Source organism: Cydia strobilella, chromosome 13, assembly GCF_947568885.1.
Source record: "Cydia strobilella chromosome 13, ilCydStro3.1, whole genome shotgun sequence".
In the NCBI taxonomy this organism is placed as follows: Eukaryota; Metazoa; Arthropoda; class Insecta; order Lepidoptera; family Tortricidae; genus Cydia; species Cydia strobilella.
This window is the reverse complement of record NC_086053.1, coordinates 12,984,325-13,010,789: the sequence shown is the minus strand read 5'-3', so window position 1 is coordinate 13,010,789 and position 26,465 is coordinate 12,984,325. Positions and strand designations below refer to the sequence as shown.

The following is a 26,465-nucleotide window of genomic DNA, read 5'->3' as shown; positions in this document are numbered from 1 at the left end:
TCCAAATGGTAGCAACCATTAGTAAGTACAGTAAAGATTTATTTGTGGAACAGGTAATACAGGTAAGGTCTTATATAAAAAATAATAAATAGAGCTCTGTGCTTTGCCTATTGGCGTACAAATATTAAAAACTTAAAATATAATGGTGACTTATTATGTTAATAATAAATTATTTCAGTTAAACAAACATACATTATCTACCTATTAGTAATATTACGGCAATAACCATTTAGAGCAGAAATAACATATTGTTTATCATTCAAATTATTTCACATTTTAACCAACCACTCATTGATTATTTCAATTTTACTATTTTATTTCAAAATTAAATCATGTAATTACGAAATATCAGTTATTATACCAGAAATCACCATATGATATTGTATTCCGAGGTAGATTCCGTAAAGTTTCAGAACGTTCGTCCGATACGGTGGATTTGTATGCTGGCAGTTGACAACTATATTTCTCTATTTATTACAATTTGATTAGCGATTACTTTATTTTTATATTTTTTCAGTTATATTAAAACATATTCACGAAAGAATATACAAAGTACATATTATGCAAAAACTAATCTATTGAACGGCGGTTCTAATGCAATGTAGATAATCCTAGTAAGCCCAATTTACAAAAGTAAATTTCATAAAGTAGGTGCCTACATTATTTACTTTTACTCCCTTCTTGTACTAGAGTATTAAGTTAATATTATAGTTTATTTTGCTTAAAATCATCTTAAAATGAACCTTAAGGGCAGCTCAAAATAAAATAAACATATAAGTATACATAAAAGAGAGGGGATTGTTGAGAGAAAGGCAAAATAAAACCACTGATGTTGTGTGGTGTAGTGTTCGTGGTGTAACTCTAAATTACATAATTAAAATAACTTAAAAAAAAGATTTTTTATTATAAACATGTAAATTAAAGCCTCGCAAGTGCTTTTTGGATTTTTTTAATGTCAGCCATGTCAGCAATTGTCAGCTGCGCCGGTGGCAGATTTTGGAACTACGTATGTTTTTTTTTTAATTCGACGCTGCCATTTTCGTTTTGTGGCACGGCTAGGCGGCGGTTTTAGCGTAAAAATTGTTGAAATAGCTGGCATTTATATAAAAAGTGTTTAGATCATTGTGTTTTGTGTTTGTTTGGCGGTAGATACTTGGAGCGCCAGAGACTTTTGCGCAAATTGCGCCAAGTAATTATTGACTTCCTCGAGTGTGAAGGGTGAGTACTTACTTCAATATTCCAAGCCTTATAAGATTTTTTGCGTATTCGGGTTAGTTACTTAATTCGGCTGGTAAGTATATTATTAAATCACAGATACTGAAAGGTCCTGTTACGTGGCCGCGTCCTATATTATTGAGCGAATTAACTTCTCGGTAAAATGGGCGTTATGATGTGTGTAGGTTTATCATCGCTAAATTGTCACCACGCCTTTAGACGATGTATTCATTCGTTTAGTCATTCTTTATCTTCAAGTCATTTAGTATAAGATCGTGAATTGCGAGCGAGGATCAATTGTTATTCTTAGTGTTTGTCTATAATAGTAACTTTAGCACTATAATTATAGTTCAGAGAATTGATTCTGTGTCATACTGTGCGCAGTTTAACGTAAACAATAACAGAATAAATGGACTTTCTAAAGTTCCATTGGATCGTGTCCAAGTAGACATTATTTATTTGACTTTCAATATGATACCTAGGCAGTCCCTGGGAGGGCTCCTTGTTTATGTTAGAAGCCAATTTTAAAAATCTCATCAGGCAAGTGTCAATAGACCACTTAACATCACACTATTCTTATGTATTTTATGATATCTTAATAGTCTAGAAGTATTCCTTTTGACAACCAGTCTAGCCTAGTGGGTAGTGACCCTGCCTGTGAAGCCGATGGTCCTGGGTTGGAATCCCGGTAAGGGCATTTATTTGTGTGATGAACATATCTGAGTCATGGGTGTTTTCTATGTATGTAAGTATGTATGTATCTATGTAAGTATGTATATCGTCACCTAGCAGCTATAGTACAAGCTTTGCTTCGTTTGGGGCTAGGTTGATCTGTGTAAGATGTCCCCTGATATTTATTTATTATTCATTATTCCTAAAGGGGCCCACTGACTATCAGTCCGCCGGACGATATCGGCCTGTCAGTTAGAACAAAAATTTGACAGTTCCGAACAACTGACAGGCCGATATCGTCCGGCGGACTGATAGTCAGTGGACCCCTTTAGTATCATTAGCATATTTTCATTAGAACATACAGAAAAATAAATAATCTGCTTACTTGTTTAGTAACTGCTATAAGAACTTAACCTATGGTGTATTCTGGTAGTGCCAGTTTTTTTTTAGGGTTCCATACCCAAAGGGTAAAAACGGGACCCTATTATAACAGAATATGATCTGTGTTATCATGTGAACGGAAGTTGCTGTTGAGTGGATTTGCCATTTTATCCATTTGTAATTATACATTTTTGCAAAAGTTCAAGGTAATAATGTTGTGGGAAACATACATAATTATAAACTTTAATGTACAATAAAGTACGGCCTGCAATAAACAATTGGACTAAAAATGAAGCTTTTGCTTAAATATTTTACTGCAGGATATTAGAGCTTTTGTATGTTTTAGTAACAGAATGAATAAATAAGCTTTTAGCAAAAATTTTGGTACAAGCTTTTATTGCTGACTGTACTTTTTTTCCACAGACAACTAATACTCATTGAGACAATTCTAAAAACCCCAAACACAATTAGGTTTCGTTGTTTTATAACAGAGTTCCTATGGCATGGCCACCTCTTGCTCCATCAGATCAGCTCGATGATACCATAATATTGCATTGTCACACGACTTACATATGTATGCAAATTACATATGTAAGTCTTGTGACTTTACTTTAAACAGCTTTATCGGAAACCGGGAAGTGGGTCAAATTTAACTTGCAAGATTTGACCCTTACAAACATAGTTACATACATACTTACATAGGTACATTGCAGGTTTAATAAAAGCTTGTAAAAAGTCGAATTTCACCTTCCCATACAAACGAAGTTCCGTTCTCATTTTAAAACTACGTGTTGGATTGTAATGAAACTTTGCACATACAATGACATGAGGTATATCTAGTTTATAAAACAAACGAAATAAGAGTGAAAACAAGTTTTGTATGAAAAACTTAAATTCACTGTATTTTTTAAACTATGGTATCTGAAGCAACATCAACTAATAACAGACATAGATATACCTTATCCTATTGTAAGTACAAAGTTTCAGCGCAAACTAGCTACTCGTTTTAAAATGAGAGTGGAACTACGTTTGTTTGGAGAACCGAGCTTGCCGGAGACCCTTAAGAATATATATTAGAATTAATAGAATAGAAAAACTGTACTATTGTGTGCCCTTACAGGGTGTCATGAACTTGCTATATAAAATGTAACACCTTATTATGTACATGACAATGCAATATTGAATAAATGACTGACTAAATGACTAAATATAATTATGTAGTGTATCCCTATGAATGGAGACCTCAGCATTTCAGCTGACATTCATATTTGAAGATTTTAAAGTATTAACTCTTTCAAATGTTCTTTATTTAAATACTATTAGTGACACACTTTTTGATATGTAAATATAAATGAAAGTTACGTCTTACATAAAATTTAGATTTGCAATTTTAATCTCGTTCTAATAGTTGTCACTTTTTCTCTCATTTGAATTTAATACATGTTATGCATTATGTATTACTAATATTATATCACTTAATTAATCTAAAACTCATTTTATTAGTCTTATTACATACATGCATAATTAATCATTTGACCCTAAAGTACATTGTTTTGTAACAGTTTGTGTTGTCTGTGTATCCCGGACCCATAGTAGAAAAAAAGTTTGGGTACCACTTATGTTAGATTAAGTTAAGAGCTTGTGCACACCGGCGTATCTTTCTAACTGTTCGACAATTTCACACAAAATTAACGCCGCGTGAACGCAGCGGAAACGCATTCTCCATTTGGTTCGGAACCGTACCTTTAGCGTAAACGCCCATGTTGACAGGCGCATAGACCTGACTTTGCATACTAATCGGCCCATAACACGATTATGAATGTTATTATGTGCTATATTGGTGCCACGTTCGCTCATTTACATTTAGGTGTGCATCGCCGGATATAGACGCATACGCACTACTGCAAGTACTGCAGCACGAGCAGATTATGTTAAAAGAATCTATGAAAATAAAACGTTACTACTTCCACGTCTTATTGTTATTATTTAAGTGTGATGGCACTGATGGCAACATCCTTTTACCTATCGTGATAGCGATCGGAGACAGGCCAAAGGTTAGCAATAACGATATTTATGGATATTTAATCGGCGTGTTTGTAAATGAGATAACCTGATTTTTCCGGACCAGATCTTGACTTGACTTAAATCAGCATCAGCACCAAACTCTGGAGGGGTTTCATTTGACTTCTTTCACCAAGATTTGGCCTAAGTCTAATTGATGCGGAACGAAAGTAACTGCCATACTTTTCTTAGCTTACGACAGACATTGGAGCAGGTATTTGCCTAAATATTCGCGTTGAATATCGTTCTAATTCCTAGAAATTATCACATTTAACCCTCGCATCGAGTCCCAGCCATAGATAATGTCGAGAACCTGTAAGTCCCAGGGGTTTTTGACTTTCATATACTCCAGGGGCTGAGTTGCTTTTCGCATGTCATCATCATCATCATGTCAGCCGATAGACGTCCACTGCTGGACATAGGCCTCCCCCAAGGTTCGCCACTCCGACCATGCCCTACATCACATGTATAGGTATACAATTTTAACCTCCGTAGGCCTTTAAATGAGGATTTCTTCCACTATACTTAAGTGCGAAGTTTGATAGCACGTCTTCGTGCCTAATTGTATTTGTATAAGTAAAGTAAACTTTCGATTAGATATCATATAAAAACTCCGTGAAACACACCCTTTGCAGCAGGCAATAATATATTTAACATAGTGACTTCAAGACGGATTGAAATATAACACTAATAGATCCACATGGATGTCCTGGATGTATAATGTCTGTTGATTTGGTGTACTACAGCTCTCATTAATTTCTTCTCATACGTAATCAAGTTTAGTTTCGAACCAAAACTCGGCTTCCTCGTTAAGGAAACCTAAACCGGAGGCATCTCTGGTAATCAAACAAGTTTCTATCTATGTTGCCTAGTCTAGCCGTTTGGTTGTATTCTGCCTGCGTATCGCGTTATCTAGTCTTATTTCTGTTATTGGAATTTTATCTGTTATACATATTATAAAAGTTCATTGAAAAAGGTATTACTCTTCTAGTAAATGATTACTTATGGGAATAATCTTGCCAAGCGACGTCAGCAACTACAACAATAATGAAGAACGCAACTTTGTATTATATTTGCTTTACTTATCTCAATCTTAGGTATGTACTTACATGCTATTGACTTGATTCGATCACCACCCAGTATCTGCCTCTTATCTTTCAGCGTTAAACCTTTTATTTTGTTAGGATTACCTATGCCTTGTAACTTAATTACATATACCTACTACTCGCTGCACACTTTAATTTTTAGAACAAACACTCAAAAACCACGAAAATATCTTTAGACGCCATTTTCTCAAAATGGTGCTTATGTGGGTTAACACATTATTGCCAATCAGCATCCAGAAATGACTTGTTTATTCTGATTCATTTTGAAGATTATCATTTATTTAACAAATGAGTTATAAAAATCTTGTATCTTCGGAGTGATGTCTTTGACTGGTTGATTGTTCTCCGACATCCACACCGAGCCGTTTGGGGCATTTTTGAACATCGTGATAAAGGCTGCTACGGCTGGTTCGGTTCTGTCAAATAATGCATTGTTACATTTCACAATAGCGGCATAACATAACTTCTAAGTTATATTCATAATATCATATAATTTTTCATTATGTTAGTCAAAAGTCAGACAGACAGGCTGTCAATAATTAATGGAATTAGGCTGCCAAATATCTAACGCGTAACAAACGGAAGCTCCTTTTAAAATCCTTAATTTTATAAAAATGAAAACTTCCGCTTCTATTCCAAGCTAAAGGGGGCCACTGAATATCAGTCCGCCGGACGATATCGGCCTGTCAGTTAGAACAAAAATTTGACAGCTCCGAACAACTGACAGGCCGATATCGTCCGGCGAACTGATAGTCAGTGGGCCCCTTTTTAAAGCAAGTGATATGAGTGGTCTACATTGGTTTATTTTACCTACGTGTTATCGCACATATAGCTACTTACTTTTGAAGGATTTGTGAACCTTCAGCTATGCGGTTCAAAAGGACATTGCCAAATTTTTTGTCGTACATCCGCTCAGCCACGTTTTTCATGATAGGCGTGTCCGTTGGTCCTAAGCATAGTGTTAACACTCGTATACCTGTTTTTTCTTCAAATGGAGCTTGCTGTAAACATATAGGCATTTTATAAGTCTAACTAAAATAGTAGATTGTTAACCAAGGGATGAAAGGCACCCATTTCTGTCGAGGTAGTTTCGCGCTCGGCCGCAGTGAGAGTGAGAGCGCCAATAGTCCGAGACTGAAATGGTGCCTTTTACCCGAGTTAAACACTGACTACTACTCCCTACTTTTCTTTTCGAATACGAGGGAAGTAAATTACATGTGCATTAAAAATCACGGCTAAGTATAAACTTCAGTAGTATTTCTTGAGGGTACTTTCAATTAACAGTTTAGGTAAAAATATCGTTACTTATGAAATGGAGAGTTAATTATCAGAATGGAAATTTTACAACAAATCCATTTAAAACCAAAATTTTAATTGCTTATTGTAAAAAAAGAAAAAAAACGTAGTTAGAAAGTACAGTGCTCTAGAGCAGAAATGTATCATTTTCTGCACACTTTTTTTTTAGAACAACAACGACAACGACCCACTTTCAGAGAATGAAAAATGAAAAATTATTTGACGCGATCGCTTTGCACCTAATTGTATTTTTTCTAGCCCCGTAAATATTGCTGCGAAGTATCGACTGTTCCGATTCGTTTATGTAATTATAAAAAAAAAACAATAAAATTTATAATGCAGACAAAATTAATTAATACCGCTGGCATACCGAAAGACTTTGACTGAAATGTAGCACAGCAGCTTTGGATCCGCAGTAAATAGGAAAGCACCCTATTGCACGGAAAGCCGCTGCGGACGCGACGTTTACGATGGTCCCACCTGCCCCGCCTTCATCTTTTCGCATGTGCTTTACTGCTCTCATCGAAAATGACACCAGACCTTGCTGAAAAAGATGAAACACGCGAAACACCGATAAAACATATCACTTGAATCTATTTTATTATTAAAGATACACTGTTACCCTTACCCGTGGCCCACTCTCTCCTAATCAAGCCAAATTTACAGTCTGGCAAAAAAGAGTAGAAATTAACAAGTGGCAACATTGTAGTGTCGTCCCTTTTTCCTTAGATTGATTTGAAAGGGTCGACACTACAGTGTTGCCATTTTTTAATTTCTACTCTTTTTTGCCAGACTGTAAATTTGGATTGATTAGGGGAGACGTGGGTCACGGGTAAGGGTAACAGTGGATCTTTTGCAATAACTTTACTAATATTACTTGTAAAGAAGTAAGCGCTCACGACGTTACCGCTTTTACGCCCCTCCGTTTGCCTAACTAGATACCATCTCACCTTCAGAACTACAATTTGCAGTAATGAGCATTGGCTACCAAGGTCACTATTCGCTATGAAAAATTATGATAAACGGTTATGATAAAATTTTGCACATTTATCATAAAACTTAATATATTTTAATGAATAAATGCTCAAGCAATGCAACAGCTCTTACCGTTTCGTTTAATCGGAAGGTGTTCCAGTGTTACCCACACATGGGTAACAGTGAATCTTTCTTCGCTTTTATTTAAATTTCATCTTATTTTATTTCTAGCTTTCCTAACAGCTTCTTTCTTAATAAGGTTTAACTTCCTAGCCACGACATTGCGCGACTGGCTTTGGCTAAGGCGAATACCATAGGTGGGAACGAAAGGTCCGATCGCTGTGTCGCCAACCCTTTGGTTGTCACCTTAGCCGAAGCCAGTCGCGCAATGTTGTGCCGTGGCCAAGACGTAAGATTGATACTCTAGGTTTAAGTAAGAAAATGATACAATTTGAAGTTAAAATACGCTAGCAAAACTGGCCAAGAGTAGAAAAAATACTTTGCAAAGGTGGCCACCGACGCCCGCTAGGGCATGGTAGCAGAAGAAGAAGTTAAAATGGCGTAACTACAGCTCTTACAAAAAAAAGTGATTCACTGTCACCCACTCTCCCCTACAATACCATACCCAGTTGACATCACAGGATTTTCTCCAGAGAGTAGGAGAGTCGTTAAAAATCCCAGCGTTGTTGATCACCACGTCCAGCTGATTCACAGTGTCCACAACTTGGTTGAAACTCATTGAGATGCTGTCCTCATCGCTGACGTCGCACTTAATAAACGTCACTTTGCCAGGATATGTGTTATTCAGTTGTTCAGCTGTTTCTTTCCCTTTCGCCTCTGCTATGTCCAGTATAGCTACATGCTGGATCAACAAAATGTAAAAATATTACGATAAAAGTGATGAGGTTATAATTTGACGGTTGTCTTAAGGTCAGATATTTCGTCAATCAATAGCGCCATGAATAAATAAATAAAAAGCCTTTTATTTCATGCAAGTATAAAAGTTATAAAGTTTTAAAAGTACTTAAGAAGAAAAATATTATAATAAGTGTTATTAGTTATGTAATCTTCTTCTGCATGAACCCCTCAGGTGAAGGTGAAGGTCTGCTTGATAACAGCTCAATATATGTCTTAACTGTTGAAATTTAGGTACTGTAGTGTAATGAAACGTGTCAAATGGTTACGTAATATATTCTACCAATCGAGCTTCATTAATTAAACGCCCCATTCAAACAATGCAACTCTTGGGTGTTAATAGTTTATGCTGATATTATGTTAAGTCATTAAGAATTTACACCAGATTTGAAATTAAGGTAGTTCGCTTTCTATACAAAAAACAATTGCGTTTTATTAAGTCATTACACACTATTATAATTAATAATAATAATTAAGCTTTTATTTCCATCCTTCTACTTTAACTAATACATAATAGAAGGAAATAGCAAATTATATTATAGGTAATTAAGGGCCCTGTCGGGTAAAGGCCTCCTCCAACAGTTTCCAAGTTGACCTTGAATGAGCTTTCTGAATCCAGTTTCTGTATAAAACAAAGTTTTTCTATAAATTTAGTGCAAACGAATGTTCGAAAGTAGATAGATGCGCACATATTTATGTAGTAATAGTGCATAATGATTTAATAAAACGCAATTGTTTTTGTATGGAGAGCGAACCACCTTAAATAAAAATATTTTGGGAAAATACCTTAGCCCCTTCCTGTAGGAAAGCTTCAGCGTATAACGCTCCCAAACCAGAGGCGCCACCTGTGATCAGACACGTCTTTCCCGTAATGTCGCCTAGGCTTGCCATGTTGTGATTCGTGTGTTCATTTTCGTTTAATGGCTCAGTTCTCTCTTTAGGTGTAACTTTTATATACATCGGTTTGTTTTAATCTTATCAGAATGTTTATCACCTTTACACGACAGGTCAAAAAACCAGACAAGTGCGAGTCGGACTCGCGTTCCAAGGGTTCACAATTTTAACAATGTATTTTTTAGGGTTCCATACCCAAATGGTAAAAACTGGACCCTATTACTAAGACTCCTCTGTCCGTCTGTCTGTCACCAGGCTGTATCTCATGAACCGTGATAGCTAGACAGTTGAAATTTTCACAGATGATGTATTTCTGTTGCCGCTATAGTAACAATTACTAAAAAGTACGGAACCCTCGGTGGGCGAGTCCGACTCGCACTTGGCCGGTTTTTTTATATAAAACATGAGTGAAATGTCTCAAATGTAAAGACATTACATTTGAGACATTTCACCGGTGGTACAAAGAAAAATCGGTAAGGTATATCGTATCTGAAGGATACAACCTTGATATTTTGTGTCAAAAACTAAACAAACTATACCAACTGATGAAAAGGCGCAGTTAAAGGGTTTAAGAGGTATTTCCCGTTGGTTATATGGATATTACGTATCCTTTTATGATTAATATGTACCGTATATCTGCAGTATAGTTCCATAAGTCTCGTTAAGTAGGTATTGAAGTAGAACTGTGTCATTTTGTAAAATAAAAAAAATTAAAAAAAATTGTTAATGATATTATTTTCAAAATTGCTTTCTTGGGGTTGGATCTGAGGATATCACGTATCATTTGTGGTATATTGTACAAAAAAAAATCTGCCACATCGTATTTGGAGGATATATGTTGAAAAATATAACTTGATATGTGTTGAAAATTCTTTTTTTTTTTTTTGTTTTTTTTAATAACCTGTAGTATCCCACTGCTGGGCAAAGGCCTTTCCCTTAGATTTCCATGACTCCCGTTGTTGAGCTGTTTTAGTTAAAAAAAAATGGCTGAAATGTAATGATATATTTCTAGAATCGCCATAAAAAGTCCTTTCGTATGATACCACACAAAATAGGTTTTTGAAAAAAAAAAAAAAAATTTTTTATACAAAAATAAAATGTTTCAGCACTTCCCTCCTAAGGGAATTTTTTTTAGGAACTGCGGGTCAAAAATTTTGTTTTGACCTTTAGTATGCGTGTGCCAAACGGCTAACCTGTACATCGAATTGCGTTTTTTTTATGCGAACGGCTTACACTATATGGTCAGCACCCACGGCATTACCTTCTTCATAATGTTCATCGACGATTGATTACCTGCAATCCATTCCTTTTTCACTTGCACCGGACAACAACGTACTTATAATTATGGCAGTAAACACGATGCTACGAGCCAGCTGTGCAAAAAAGTGCATTAACCAACGGGCCGCTCTAGTTCGAGACGTATCAGAGCGATATGGTCCATCCATAATAACATACAGTGCGTGCGGAGAAAACGTCGGGACGAATAACATTACACCAGGTCCATAAAAAAATGTACATAAGCTGAGGCGCTAGCGGATTACATGCGGTCGCGTGTATTCCGTACATTAGTTATGCTAATCTCTCAATATCTGGCCGGTCGACAACTCAATCTATTAAATTTCTATCGATTTTACCATCAGGTTTTGACGTCACAACCACTTATTGGGTTGTATTTTTTTGCGCAAAGTGCCAAGGGCCGAGTGAATTTTGCAAGCTTTTGTTCTCTTGCATTCTAAATAAAATTATTAATACCATTTTTGTTCTGCAGAAGAGGGCTATTCGAGCAATATATAAAATGAACCATAGGAGAGACTAAATTTAAGGAAATTCATATAATATGACAGTGAACAGATACATTTATGAGAATATTCTGTATATGTATATTCATAAAAATATTGTCAATTTTAGGAAACACTGTGACATTCATAACATAAAGTCCTTCACTCGGCTCCATAAAATTAAAAAATCATTCATGGGTTATTGTGTAAGATTTTATAATAAACTTCCAAACCGTATTACTGAATTATCAATTAATAAATTGAAGAATTATGTAAAGCGTAAACTTATTTCTAAAGCTTATTATACCACACAAGACACCATGAATGATAAAACAACGTGGGATTAATTTTGGTTCGAAACGATTAATTATTTATTAGGTATATTTGATTAATGACGAGGAAATGGATAATCCAATGTACCTATGTACTTCCTTTGTTGTATTTTTTTTGACATTTAGATTTTATTCTTGAAACATTCTAGACTAGTATTTTTTATTCTTTTTGTGAAATTCTTAGTATTATTTTTGATCTGTATAATAATTCAATATTATTATGGAATAATATTAACATCAATAAATTGCTCTGATAATTAGCTAGAGATAATATATATGTGTCCTCAACATCATGCTGTGTAGTACGGCCATGAACAGTGTAGGAGAGAGTGGGTCTCCGTGTCTCACTCCTCTCTGCATTTTAATTTGATTGCCTGTGCTCTCTAGTCTTACTTTGCTTGTAGAGTTAAGGTAAATATTTTTGATGATGTCAATGTATGCTTTAGGTAGTTCATATTCATGTAAAGCCTTTCATATGGCTTTTAGATACTTGTTATTTATTATCTTAGTTTCTAAATAATCCCACTGATTAAAATATACCCACCATTTAAAATGTCTTACTGCTGAGTGATTTGCTGATTTGTTACTGCTAAGATTATCAACGTATGCAAAAAAATAACTATCTACAAGTTATTTTTTTGCTTATGTTGATAATCTTTATTTGTAGGTACGCACATCAAGCCCTGTTTCTAACTTCTTAATATTCGTAAAGGTCGGTTCTATCAAATAACGTAATAAGTCATTTCGATTTTAACAGTAAATTACACCTATAGTATATCATTTTTAGATTATATTCTGGCCACGCACGGCCACGCTAACTTTGCACAAAGTTGGCAGTAAGAATGCACACATATATATCCCTATAAGCTTACTTGACGTAGCACTTGGCATGAAAATATAGCGTGGTCCAACTCTATTTACCACGATTTTTTTAATGAGTTCCTGTTTCTTTTTCGCTGTTCCAAGCGCCACGTTAAGATTTAAGTACTTCCCCAATAGGTAACTTACCAATAAATTAACGGGCTTCGTGTGTACCTACTGTGTAGTATTAATAGTGTATCGTATTAAAAAATCTTAAACCATTTAATTCATCTCATCTAAATACATTCTTAAAATAGTTCTTTCGTCTCCTCGTCCATTTAGCAGCCGTTATGTACCATATGATAAACTACATAAGTACCTATCTATCACATATTTGTTTAGTTTCGCAATGAATTATATTTTGGTAATTCAGTGAATAATATTGGTACATCTTGCTTCTAAATGTTTCCCTGTATGGATTTAAGGACATCTCATCTAAATACATTCTTAAACTAGTTCTTTCGTCTCGTCCATTTAGCAGCCGTTATGTACCATATGATAAACTACATAAGTACCTATCTATCACATATTTGTTTAGTTGCGCAATGAATTATATTTTGGTAATTCAGTGAATAATATTGGTACATCTTGCTTCTAAATGTTTCCCTGTATGGATTTAAGGACATCTCATCTAAATACATTCTTAAACTAGTTCTTTCGTCTCGTCCATTTAGCAGCCGTTATGTACCATATGATAAACTACATAAGTACCTATCTATCACATATTTGTTTAGTTGCGCTATGAATTATGTTTTGGTAATTCAGTGAATAATATTGGTACATCTTGCTTCTAAATGTTTCCCTGTATGGATTTAAGGACATCCAGTATATTTAGTCGTATTATATTTATAGTACCTACTGACACGTAAATGGCACATTGACACGAGTGGGATCATTCGATTAGGGGACGAATGCGGCTAATTTAGGTGTCCGGTGTACCGTGCGACGCCGCAACCAAATTCGTCAATGTCGTACGCGCGTAAAATATTTCCCTATATATTATGATCAGTATTTCCTTGAGTGACTCCGAAAATGCGAGAAATATCTTGGAGGTAAGACAGTTAAAGTCACTTTAATGACTATTATGAGGCGTTGTTGAGATTTTTTGATGTCGTGAATACAAAATCACTCAAAAATGAAAACGAAACTTCTGATTTCATTGGTTTGTCAACCTCACAAAACTCATCTCAGTAGACATTTTTGTTGCTCCTAGGTTTGGTTCATGTTATGCTATTCTATTCTATAATTCATATTACCTGTAGTTTATAGCCTAAAGAGGTCAATGAAACTCTAATGAAGTAACTAATACTACCATCGTTAAAGGTATTAGGTAACTATTGCTATTTACGTACTAATTTATGAATATGCACAGCAATATCGGAGTCTAGCACAAATGCTTACTGCTGGGTAATAATGATGGATGATAGGATATTAACGTTTCAGCTAAAATATACCACTTATTAAGTTAGTATATGTTGTCAGTAAGAAAGATTTCTAAATGCATCTGTATACCAGTTGTCCCCTATGGACAAGTGACCGAGCTGGTTCCTTTTGCCAACTTGTTTCTCGGTTATTATCCTTTGAAGTTGTATTGTATTGGAAATAAATAACTGTTCCCAGTTGAAGTTGCCGGCGATTTGCCACGCATTTTCCTAATCGTTCATAATGTCCACGTTATTAATGATAATGGCCAACTGTTCTTTGTCCACTAGTGCATTGAATTCATTACTATGGTCGTCGTTACTAACGACTCATGACTGACGTCCAGTATGAAAAACGTCACTTTTCTAGTTTAGACTTACAGATTACAGAGTATACTTATTGTTTCTAAGCTCTTGTTAATTTTCCCCTTTCTCGGCTTCACGCGACGTATGGACTTAACAGTACATAGAGTAGGTAAATAGGTAAGCCTTAGAATTCATTGGCGTTAACAATGACATAATATCTTCTAACAGGTAGCAAATGTATGAGTCGTTTATGTAAATACTCAAACAAACTCGTTGTAAGTTTCAACCCGAAGTAACCTTTATTGTTTACTAGCGACCCGCCCCGGCTTCGCACGGGTGCAATGCTGATGTATTATACATATAAACCTTCCCCTTGAATCACTCTATCTATTAAAAAAACCGCATCAAAATCCGTTGCGTAGTTTTAAAGATCTAAGCATACATAGGGACAGACAGACAGCAGGAAGCGAGTTTGTTTTATACTATGTAGTGATATTGGCTGATTGTGTCATTGTCTCGCTCGATCAATTGGTTTGTTGTTATTTGGGACGCCGGGATGGCACTGACATTTAGTGTCTTGCCTGCATATGCCTTTCATTTCTGTTACGTACCTAACTTTATACTATTTATGTACTATTCTCTGTGATTGCGACATGTGGTGTGTTATAAAAATAAAAGTAAGTTTTAAAATTAAGTAACCAATGCAAATTACCATTCATTTATGTAAACGCCGAAGATACTTTCTATTCATTATCATAATCGGTCACATTTTTCTCCATTTAGACGTCCTTCAGCGGCAGTAGCGGTAACTTAGTAGTAGTAGAGCCATTTATTCCAATAAATATTAGGTACATTAGTTTACAAAACATGCAATGATTTTTGTAAATAGATTTATACAAAGATAAGTACTGTTTCGTTTTAAATTATTATTGGGTTACTAAATATTGTATTTATTTATTTCGTTAAATGTTTATTGAAATGTCAATTTGTGGACATTGGCCTCCTTCATCGTGTGCCATGTAATTCTCGTCCAGGCTACGCCAGCCACGGCCTCGATGTCCAGCCAGCAGCGTAATACTACCTAAACTAACAGCAACACTCAACTGTCAATTGTCGATCTTATCTTTGCAATAAGGTTTACGAATCGTCAATTCACTGAGTGGAACATTGTCCAGCTGTTGTCATACGTCATTTTCGAACATATTTAGTGTAAGTGCCTTAGCGAGCTCGTTGATTAAATAAACAACTAGTTATCTGGCTGGATCCGCGTATACTCGGCTGCTTAGGAAGCTAAAGTAGGTCATCGTCATAATATTCATAGCTGCGGTAATATAATGATATGCATTGATTATATTATGAGATTTATGAGTTATGTACCTATATTGTGTAGTTCACGTTTTTACTCGCGCCATTGTCATTTGAACGCTACAGCTAATTGTGCTAACCTCTTGGATCTTGGAATGGAATCTTAAGTGGCCAATTAATAATTATCTCTCTTTTAGACCATCTTATTTCATTATACGTCGCGGGCTTGGACAATGTACTTAAGTCGTGTTTTGGTTCATGATTACATTTCTTGTTTACTAAATTAAATTATCTAGTTAGCGGGCGAATATAAAATATTCTGCTTCGTTCACGGCACGCGAGCCGGAAGATGGCTAAATGGCGGGTAATTGGCGGGAACAGCGGACAGCGGTGAAAATACGGAAAGCCGGGTGTAACTCCCACCCTGAAATTTTCCGGCAGCGTTGTTTTATGGTCGATTGTAAGGCGAGTGACTTACGTAACGTTACATTAAATTTATTTAAAGTGTTATTTAAACGATATAAAATAATTAATATGAATTATTCATGATACATTCGTTTTAAGTTCATTACGACGTCACCTCGATGAGGGACCAAGCGGAGTAGCTAGAGGATCGAGACTAATTTAACCCCTTTTGTATGTTTAGCGCAAATTAATAGTTTAAAAATTCTTCGATGTCGTTTCGGAATTATTTTCAGTTACGAATATTATATCTTTCCCGTAAGTATGACTGTTTAAAAGTACAGAGCTCTAACTTTTCGTATTGTTCTTTCCAGTGATGGTAGTCCGGTAGTTCCACCGCAGCCATGCCGCTGCCGAAGCGATGCGTGGAGCCGGTCCACGTGTCGCGCGGCACCGTGCCGGAGCGGCTCGCCGTGCCGTCCGAGCTGGAGGCCGTCACCAACGGCACACTGGCCAATACTGTGAGGTACGTCATCAGAGTGCGTCCACGCGCCTTTCTTAGTTTCATCGGATTCTGAACCGCAGATTACCAATGGCCTGAACCCCTGCTCAACATTTTTTATTCTAGTTAAGTGCGCGAAAGCGGCGCCCAATGGTACCTATATGTCACAATTTAATTACATATTATATTTATTTGGCAGTTGCAAGTCTTTCACACGAGCTTATTGTCATAGTCTTAGTGGCATAGCCAATTGCTTTGAGAAGTTAGTACCCCATTTATCGCACTAAATCTTTACAGGCTGACAATCTAACACCGTTTTTTATTGCCAGGCAACTGTCGTCCCTATCGAAGCATGCGGAGGACATGTTCGGCGAGCTGACAAGAGAGGCGAGCAACCTCGCGGAGCGCACCAACGTGCTGCAGGCGCGGATAGACAGGCTAGCCATCAAGGTCACGCAGCTCGACTCTGGGGTTGAGGAAGGTACAACATGATTTTTTACGAATGATAATTGGGACATTACTTAATATCTGTAGTTAAATTTGAGGCTCCCCTAGAAGTAATTTTTCAAAGTTTTTACACACCAATTTAACCACTATCTTATTTTATTCTAGTGTCGCTTCAAGACATTCAAATGCGCAAGGCCTTCCGCTCCTCGCGGACATTCCAACAGCAACTATTCAGTCGCAACTCGATGCCGACGGCCATGTTGGCGACGTACGCGCGCTGCGACCGCCCGCCGCCGCTCGAGAGGCTCAACGAGTTCAGAGACGACGGGAGAGACGCGAGGAAGTTCTATACCGATCCGGATTACTTCTTCGAATTGTGGAGAAGGGAAATGCTGCAGGATACCGAGCGCATTCAGCACGATCGCGGGAAGAAGGTAAGTGGTAACATATATATGTCTTGTCTGGGGTTTTCTGGTCAAAAAGAGTACACATAGTATGGAATTAATGGTTGAAATTAACGTTAATTGATAGGGCATAGTTGAAATAAAAACAAAAAGAATGGCCACGATTCGCTAGACGAGCTTGTGTAGTACATTCCTTCCGTAACATGTATTTATGCAACGTATCTATTAATAACGTCGCGTCGCCAAAGTTTGTGTTGTATTTTACAGCCATTGCAAAGGGTAAGGTTAGATGTCGTGATGTATGGTGAAGCTTGACAAATGTTGACATATAAATGTATTAGAAGAAGGATAGTTGTGCAGGTGTGTAAGTGAGCGCTTCCCCTCAGGTGCGGCAGCCCCGCAGCGGCGGCGGCGCCGACGGGCGCGGCGCGCGGCGCGTGAGGCCGCCGCACTCCACTAGAGAAAGACAAAAGGTACTTTGTTTTATCCCACTCTGATTACATTCAAATCTATCACTTACATAGATATTTATTATATTATTTTATTTCCGAAATCGAGTAAGATTATGCTGGGATTTTAATCGTACTTGGATTTAGTGAGAACTGCGAGTGCTTCGGGACTTCACAGTCGCCAGTCCGCACTAAATCCGAAGTACCGGAAGTACGATTATGCGAGCATAATCTTATCGAAGGACAGTGCGGTTGCCAAGTTCTTACTCTGTTCACGCTCGGAGTTCACATGTAGAATCTAAAATGATGATCCAAACTTGTCCGTCAAAACGCGACCGACGTCGACGACCGTTTAAGTTAAGTTTGAAATGTAATTTTGTAGGCGGCAGCCGTGACGCGCGGCGAGCACATCATGGCGCCGGCGCAGCTGCGGCACTACAACATCGAGCCGCAGCCGCCGCCGCTGCAGACGCAGCTCTCGCAGCAGTCCATCCGGCAGGAGGCCCTCTATGGTGAGTAGGTACTACACTACGTGTCTATAGATCGTGTCATTCACGCAGACGCGTGCCCTGTGCCCGTGCGTTAGATTTGACAAATCTGCGCGTCAACAGATATGATGAGAATATTTGCTTTTGTTTTATTTTACCACTTTTGGCACGATTGCGTTTGTTTGTTGCGTAGTCCTATGTAGCAGAGTTCCAGCTCCAGCGAGATAGATGCCTTTCCAAACAAGATGAGAGTGTTGTTCATTGAAACTGATTCAGCTGAGACTATCTTACGCTCATATTTTTACGAGGCATGCCATAATTGATCTTGTTTCCGGTATTCTGTTTTTAATCGAGTAATCTTACGCGTATGGCATCTTCAGGTTCTGTATTTTGCATGATGTAACTTCACAAGATTTTGATGACGCCTGGTCCGTTGGATTCGGATAATTCATAGAACAAATAAAAGTTTTACTTATAATGTTGTTATAATATCGTTGTCATGATTGTCCCTGTTTGGCTTGTGACAGCATCCACAATATCATAATAAAATATAGGAATCATTATGATCATACGTGTTTAAAATGTATATAGCTACAAGCGTCACGGACGGTGGCTACCGAGTGGGCATGAACCGTCCGCCTTCGTCGCAGGCGGCGCGACCCAACTCCATCGAGATCGAGAACCATCAGAACCGACAACCGAGGCTCACAGGAAACGGACATGGTAAGGTTCTATTATACATATACAAGTATTGTAGCTTCGAGCGTCACGGACGGCGGTTACAGATGAACCGCCCGCGGCGCGACCCAACTCCATCGAGATCGAGAACCAACGGAACCGACAACCTACTTATTATGGCAAATAGGGGAACAGACAGACGTTATTATCCGGGTCCACACAAAGAGAGCCTGCGCCGCCTCGGCCGAGGCACCTGAGGCACGTCTACACTGGCCGTTTTGTGCGCGAGGAAATTGCCTCGCGCGTATGCTCGTTCTGTGTGGACCCGGCTACTTAGTGAGCGCAAACGCGAGCGGCGGGAAAAATTAGCAGCGATGCGATTTCGATTTTCAAATAGAAGGCCATATCGTCGCCGGGCGCGGCGGTTTCCTTCGGAAGTGTTTTTTGCATGCTAGTACAGTGTGGACGGTTTTCACGTGTCGCTTAAATTAATATTAGAAATAGTGATGTGCCACAATTAATTGAACCTGCGGCGTAACTATATCAACTGATTTCCGTGGCATATTCATATCATATCATATCATAATCAATTTGGGCCCTATGATCACAGCTTCTCGGCAAATTGGGACCCCTCGGGCCAGGGGCCCGTGACATTTTGTTCGCTTTGTCCCCCTATAGTTACGTCACTGTATTGAATTAGTGATCCATATTGACGCGATGTTCGCAGTGATGGTGGACGAGAGCCCTTACGGGTCGGTGGAGCCCATCTACGGCGGCAGCGGCGCCGGCACGCCGCGCCGCCCGCGGCCCTCCGTGCCGCCGCCCGCGCCGCCCGCCGACTCGCCCAACAACCACACGCCGACCAGGTGCTTGTCTAGTGTAGTGCTGTGCCAATGTCATGGCTCGTATGCTGGCTGAATGCCTTTTCGGTGTTAGAGTAAGCTGCAAGGTGATATTACTTGACTTTAGAAAGAGCAGGAAACGTCACAATCAGCAGATGGTAAGGGATTGCGAAATTGATTTTCATGGCAAATTGCACTTATGTTGTCGGTTCTAATAACCTGTCTCGTCTCTGTCCTCAGATCGACGTTGCCCCCGCCGCCGCCGCCGCCGGAGGGCACGGCGTCGCCGCCCATGATGAACGGCGCGTCGCCGCCGCACCGCACCGCGCTCGACGCGCACCTCGACCACATGCACGCCGTCATCGGTGAGTTTCAATATAAAGTCGTAATTGAGACGTAGGTCGTAATGTGACAAAATGCAAGATAAAATCATGATTATGGTTGTAAGAAAAATTTAGATTAATAGTGTGCGAGAGGAACATCGCTACATAATGTACGTAACGCTGTCTTGCTCACACACACACCAGCGAGGCGTGCAATGTCACAGTGTGATAACCGCGCGAGCTTAACGTGAACGTTTGAAATGTTGAACGTTTTGTAATATGCTCCTCAGGCATGATGTCCTCGGAGGAGGGCGGCGCGCCGCTAGCCGCGCCGGCGCCCCTGCCGCCGCCGGCGCCCCCCGCGCCGCCCGCCCCCGCCGCCCTCGCCCCCGCCCCCGCCGCGCCCGGCCCTCCGGTGGCGGGGGCGGGGGAGCGGCCGCGCCCGCCCTCGCCCGGCTCGCTGCTGCGCGGCGCCTCCCAGCTCAAGCCGCCCCGCCAGGCCACCGAGCCCAAGGAGGACCCGCGCTCCGACCTGCTCAAGGCCATCCGGGACGGTCAGTGCCCGATCTCAGCGCCGATCACTTACCCCCCTTTTTCATAAAACTTAGCTAACCTTTGTTAACTTTGACTGTCAAGTGTCAACTGACGCGCGCGGCTCCGGCCCAACCTTCGTGCGTTCCGACGAGATTCACAGGTTCAAGGTTTAAACACAACAAGTGACCAAAAATGAAACGCGCGTGAAAGTTTATTATTCAATCGTTCTACGATCATTGGCTTAAGGTCAACTCGGCGAAGACCGGCATACTTTATTTAAAAAGAAAATACTTGACAAATTTTAGCTATCCTGTTACCTGAAAGTAAAATTTTCTGAAACTATAGTTGATAAAATATTTCGTTGGTTTCTAATTAAACTTGCCAAATTCTCATATAAGGCATCGGATAGTGAAATAAACACGTTTTTAAAACACGTCGCAATGGACGAACTCAGCGCCAATGTCGGCTAAGATCGTCTAATGGCGAATTTACCTACCTAATTTTTGTACGAGTGCGAACTACAATAACAACTGAATGTAGACTCTATTATCTCAAGAATAGGGTTTATTATGGCTAATTTCATGCAAAGTTTCGTTTGTCGGGTTTTCGTTAGTCGTTAGTTGGTCTAACAAATTAGTGAAAATGTTAGAGTATGTTATAATTTGGAATCTACTCACAAAGCCCTTTCATTTGGTACCCCACATGGTATGTTTAAAAGAAAAAAACTTAAAAACTGTACTGCCGATTTTGTGACTTCACAGTTAAGCCCCCCACACTCTTAGAAAGTGACAAGTTGTTATTCGTACTCAGTAGACTCTACCGAACACAACGATACCACTTGTCGGTAGTATACTGTCCAGTCACATCGAATGGTGTTTTAGGCCATCTGGCCGCTGTACTATTATTTACTTTAACTTAATATGAACAAGTGACTAACCTAAATAAATTGTCGTAACAGGCATCAAACTGCGCAAAGTGGACAAGCGCGGCGACGAGACGACGGGCCGCTACGACACGCTGCGCGGAGCGCCCGCCTTCCTCGACGTGGCCTCCATCCTCGCGCGCCGCGTCGCCGTCGAGCTCAGCGACACCAGCTCCGGCGCCGACTCCGACTCCGACGACTCCGACCAGGTACACCCTTCCTCGACGTGGCCTCCATCCTCGCGCGCCGCGTCGCCGTCGAGCTCAGCGACACCAGCTCCGGCGCCGACTCCGACTCCGACGACTCCGACCAGGTACACCCTTCCTCGACGTGGCCTCCATCCTCGCGCGCCGCGTCGCCGTCGAGCTCAGCGACACCAGCTCCGGCGCCGACTCCGACTCCGACGACTCCGACCAGGTACACCCTTCCTCGACGTGGCCTCCATCCTCGCGCGCCGCGTCGCCGTCGAGCTCAGCGACACCAGCTCCGGCGCCGACTCCGACTCCGACGACTCCGACCAGGTACACCCTTCCTCGACGTGGCCTCCATCCTCGCGCGCCGCGTCGCCGTCGAGCTCAGCGACACCAGCTCCGGCGCCGACTCCGACTCCGACGACTCCGACCAGGTACACCCTTCCTCGACGTGGCCTCCATCCTCGCGCGCCGCGTCGCCGTCGAGCTCAGCGACACCAGCTCCGGCGCCGACTCCGACTCCGACGACTCCGACCAGGTACACCCTTCCTCGACGTGGCCTCCATCCTCGCGCGCCGCGTCGCCGTCGAGCTCAGCGACACCAGCTCCGGCGCCGACTCCGACTCCGACGACTCCGACCAGGTACACCCTTCCTCGACGTGGCCTCCATCCTCGCGCGCCGCGTCGCCGTCGAGCTCAGCGACACCAGCTCCGGCGCCGACTCCGACTCCGACGACTCCGACCAGGTACACCCTTCCTCGACGTGGCCTCCATCCTCGCGCGCCGCGTCGCCGTCGAGCTCAGCGACACCAGCTCCGGCGCCGACTCCGACTCCGACGACTCCGACCAGGTACACCCTTCCTTGACGTGGCCTCCATCCTCGCGCGCCGCGTCGCCGTCGAGCTCAGCGACACCAGCTCCGGCGCCGACTCCGACGACTCCGACCAGGTACACCCTTCCTCGACGTGGCCTCCATCCTCGCGCGCCGCGTCGCCGTCGAGCTCAGCGACACCAGCTCCGGCGCCGACTCCGACTCCGACGACTCCGACCAGGTACACCCTTCCTCGACGTGGCCTCCATCCTCGCGCGCCGCGTCGCCGTCGAGCTCAGCGACACCAGCTCCGGCGCCGACTCCGACTCCGACGACTCCGACCAGGTACACCCTTCCTCGACGTGGCCTCCATCCTCGCGCGCCGCGTCGCCGTCGAGCTCAGCGACACCAGCTCCGGCGCCGACTCCGACTCCGACGACTCCGACCAGGTACACCCTTCCTCGACGTGGCCTCCATCCTCGCGCGCCGCGTCGCCGTCGAGCTCAGCGACACCAGCTCCGGCGCCGACTCCGACTCCGACGACTCCGACCAGGTACACCCTTCCTCGACGTGGCCTCCATCCTCGCGCGCCGCGTCGCCGTCGAGCTCAGCGACACCAGCTCCGGCGCCGACTCCGACTCCGACGACTCCGACCAGGTACACCCTTCCTCGACGTGGCCTCCATCCTCGCGCGCCGCGTCGCCGTCGAGCTCAGCGACACCAGCTCCGGCGCCGACTCCGACTCCGACGACTCCGACCAGGTACACCCTTCCTTGACGTGGCCTCCATCCTCGCGCGCCGCGTCGCCGTCGAGCTCAGCGACACCAGCTCCGGCGCCGACTCCGACGACTCCGACCAGGTACACCCTTCCTCGACGTGGCCTCCATCCTCGCGCGCCGCGTCGCCGTCGAGCTCAGCGACACCAGCTCCGGCGCCGACTCCGACTCCGACGACTCCGACCAGGTACACCCTTCCTTGACGTGGCCTCCATCCTCGCGCGCCGCGTCGCCGTCGAGCTCAGCGACACCAGCTCCGGCGCCGACTCCGAATCCGACGACTCCGACCAGGTACACCCTTCCTCGACGTGGCCTCCATCCTCGCGCGCCGCGTCGCCGTCGAGCTCAGCGACACCAGCTCCGGCGCCGACTCCGACTCCGACGACTCCGACCAGGTACACCCTTCCTCGACGTGGCCTCCATCCTCGCGCGCCGCGTCGCCGTCGAGCTCAGCGACACCAGCTCCGGCGCCGACTCCGACTCCGACCAGGTACACCCTTCCTCGACGTGGCCTCCATCCTCGCGCGCCGCGTCGCCGTCGAGCTCAGCGACACCAGCTCCGGCGCCGACTCCGACTCCGACGACTCCGACCAGGTACACCCTTCCTCGACGTGGCCTCCATCCTCGCGCGCCACGTCGCCGTCGAGCTCACATGCTAGTGTTTCATATAAATTCCATAGTATCAAAATCGTTTTGACAGAAAAACGAAACTGATTTGACTAGTAGCCAAATACCCTATTGGCAGAGTTCTAACCGCGACGGTTCTTACTTTCTGTTACGAATTTATTTTTCGGTAATATCATAGTACTGTTGGCAGGTTTGGATCTTTAATATTTCATTTATTGTGGATCCAATATTACTTGTATAAAGGCTTTTCAACTTTCGCAACGTTTCCCAGGGAATCGTGCATCTCCGAGAACCTCAAAAGTGGGACCGGCACTAATTTAGAAGTTGTTTCAGTGGACTACCGAGTCTCGCGCGTGACCCCGGGCTTCGCCACGCCGCGAGCCGCGCCTGCACCGGCCCCTCGACCCGTGCCCCGCCCCGGCGAAGCCCGAACACAAGCTGCCCGCGCCCGCGCCCGCGTCCGCGCCCGCGTCCGCGCCCGCCGGCGTCAGCGTCGCCATCACCATCAAGCACGAGCGCGCCAACAACGGCGGCACTGTCCGCGAGCAGGCGCTCAAGCTCGAGCAGACCGCGCGCCAAGCCAAGCCCCCGCCGAGGACTTCCTCTATCGACTCCTCCAAGCCTACGCTGGACGAACAGAGCTATGTGAAGAACTCCTCTTTCTTGAGCCGCGACATTCAAGCCCAGAAAACTAAAGAACCTGTCAACAATTTTAAAATCAAGCCGGAGTCGCCGGTCGTAAAGGAGGCTCCTCCGTCCGTACTCGGTGCAGACTCGCCTCCGCGGAAGGGCATCCTGTCGCCTCCTAAGAAACAGGTCGTACCTCCGCCGAGGAGCGACGTACTGTCCCTTACGAAATCCGAAGTCGCGTCCCCACCGAAACAAATTATCCCCCCACCTAAGAAAGAGAACTCTCCACCCGTTGCGACTTTCAAAATTAAGAGGAACGACGATTCGCCAGCTCCGAAATCGATTATAAAGGAATCTAATGTCGCTAAAGAATCGCCGATGCCGTTAAAAACTGAAAAACTTTCGCTGGTCAATAATGGGGTTATTATAGAAAACGACGTTAAAAAGGACGCGAACGATGGCGATGGGGCCGGAGGCGGGGTCGCGGGCAACGAGGAGTCCAATGGGGTCGGGGATAAAATTAAGAAGTTTGAGAAGGCCGCGGAGGATGCCGGCGTGCCGCCCGGCCGGCTGTCCCGCTCGGGCTCCGTGCGCCGCGGCCGCACCGAGAGGCTCGGCTCGGACCCCAAGGAGGACCTCCCGCCTCCGGCCACACCCTTCAAGGATAACGTTCACTTTGAACTCGGAAGTGCGACTTTAGGGCGGCAGCAGAGTTTATCGAAGAACAGCCCGCCGTTGCCGAAATGGCCTCGCGACCAACCCGCGGAACCGATAAAGAAGGCCGAGCCGCAAAAGATCATAAAGCCGGAATTCAAACCTATGCCCTCGCCTGTCGACGTGACGATCCGCTCGCCGAGCCTCGGCGTCAAGATCGCCGACCAGTTCCCGTCCCACGGCACAGCCTTCCGCAACGTCGCCTCGCCCGCGCTCGAGGCCGACGTCGCCCGCGCCGTGCACAAGTTCGAGGACGCCGCTCTCAACAACTCGAAGCCCTGCAAGTCCAAGCCGAAGGAGAAGTCGTACCAGATCAGCAAGGGGTCGAGCTACTTCACGCGCGGCTCCGAGGAGATATGGCTCGTGAAGAAAAAGGACATAGAGGAGATCGAGGAGCGCGTGCTGGACTCGTTTCGTCGCGCCGGCGGCAACGTCTGCGTGCGGAGCGAGTCGCTGCGGCCCGCGTCCGACGGCGGCCACGCGCACGGCGGCTTCTCGCACGCGACCATGGGCCGCAAGCGGCAGATGTACGCCCGCAGCGAGTCGCTCGACCCGCAGTGGGCCGGCACGCGCGCGCAGACACTGAAGCGGCAGACGTCGGTGGCGTGCACGTGCGGCCACGACAAGAAGACGCGTGCCAAGAGCGCCGGCGGTGGCGGTGGCGGTGGCGGCGGCAGCGGCAGCGGCACCGCCACCGCCACCGCCACCGCCACCGCCACCGACCAGCCGCCGCGGCCGCGCTCCCGCTCGCACGGCGACGACAACAACCAGGCGCACGTGCTCGACAAGTACGAGACGCTCGTGTAGCATTACACCCGCTCGGACGCCGACCGGCCCTAGTCGGCCGGCGTTCGATAGCGGCCAGGCTCCCGCGTCGGCGACGCGGTTTCATTGTTAGTGTTGACTGTAGTGCTGCCCTATTCCGTGCATGATATTTGTGATAGTGGAGGTGCGAGCCAGTAGAGTGAGGTTCCTTGGTGCGATGTATGAGTGTGTGAACGCGATTTATATTAAATAATTTCCTCTATATTACGTATCGGATAGGTATTGATTGATATTATTCTCGTACGGGGCGGCGATTTATCGGCTAGTCTTATGAATGTTCTCGTAGAAATTGGAGCTAAATAAATTTAGGGGCAATTCAATATTTATATCATTGTAAACCAAATATTTATAGAATACTTACATTTATGTACACATACAGAAT

General features: G+C 43.4%; 2 protein-coding genes across 2 annotated transcripts; one reads left to right on the top strand and one right to left on the bottom strand.

Annotated features, from left to right (window-relative positions):
- Nucleotides 1–884: 884 nt before the first annotated feature.
- LOC134746922 (nascent polypeptide-associated complex subunit alpha, muscle-specific form) lies at nt 885–26,065 on the top strand. Its single transcript, XM_063681494.1, has 13 exons — nt 885–1,218; nt 16,295–16,446; nt 16,752–16,903; nt 17,035–17,303; nt 17,660–17,746; nt 18,105–18,234; nt 18,802–18,933; nt 19,616–19,754; nt 19,971–20,095; nt 20,344–20,607; nt 21,546–23,881; nt 24,296–25,903; nt 25,985–26,065. Exons 2-13 carry the CDS (start codon nt 16,325–16,327, stop codon nt 26,063–26,065), a joined length of 5,445 nt encoding a protein of 1,814 aa, XP_063537564.1. The 5' UTR covers nt 885–1,218; nt 16,295–16,324.
- On the bottom strand, nt 5,680–9,533 carry LOC134746390 (15-hydroxyprostaglandin dehydrogenase [NAD(+)]-like). Its single transcript, XM_063680757.1, has 5 exons — nt 9,408–9,533; nt 8,332–8,568; nt 7,102–7,275; nt 6,276–6,436; nt 5,680–5,851 (listed from the first exon to the last, which is right to left on the bottom strand). Exons 1-5 carry the CDS (start codon nt 9,510–9,512, stop codon nt 5,713–5,715), a joined length of 816 nt encoding a protein of 271 aa, XP_063536827.1. The 5' UTR covers nt 9,513–9,533; the 3' UTR covers nt 5,680–5,712.
- Nucleotides 26,066–26,465: the final 400 nt, after the last annotated feature.

Bases quoted from the DNA above. Each gene is read 5' to 3' on its own strand.
- LOC134746390 (XM_063680757.1), bottom strand. From the start codon at position 9,512: ATGGCAAGCCTAGGCGACATTACGGGAAAGACGTGTCTGATCACAGGT. The intron at 8,569-9,407 runs GTATTTTCCCAA...TTGTTGATCCAG, and splicing joins TCCTACAGGAAGGGGCTAAG to CATGTAGCTATACTGGACAT. The intron at 5,852-6,275 runs GTAAGTAGCTAT...ATTATTTGACAG, and splicing joins GGTTCACAAATCCTTCAAAA to AACCGAACCAGCCGTAGCAG.
- LOC134746922 (XM_063681494.1), top strand. From the start codon at position 16,325: ATGCCGCTGCCGAAGCGATGCGTGGAGCCGGTCCACGTGTCGCGCGGC. The intron at 17,304-17,659 runs GTAAGTGGTAAC...GCTTCCCCTCAG, and splicing joins AGCACGATCGCGGGAAGAAG to GTGCGGCAGCCCCGCAGCGG. The intron at 25,904-25,984 runs GCCGGCGGTGGC...GCCACCGACCAG, and splicing joins AGAAGACGCGTGCCAAGAGC to CCGCCGCGGCCGCGCTCCCG.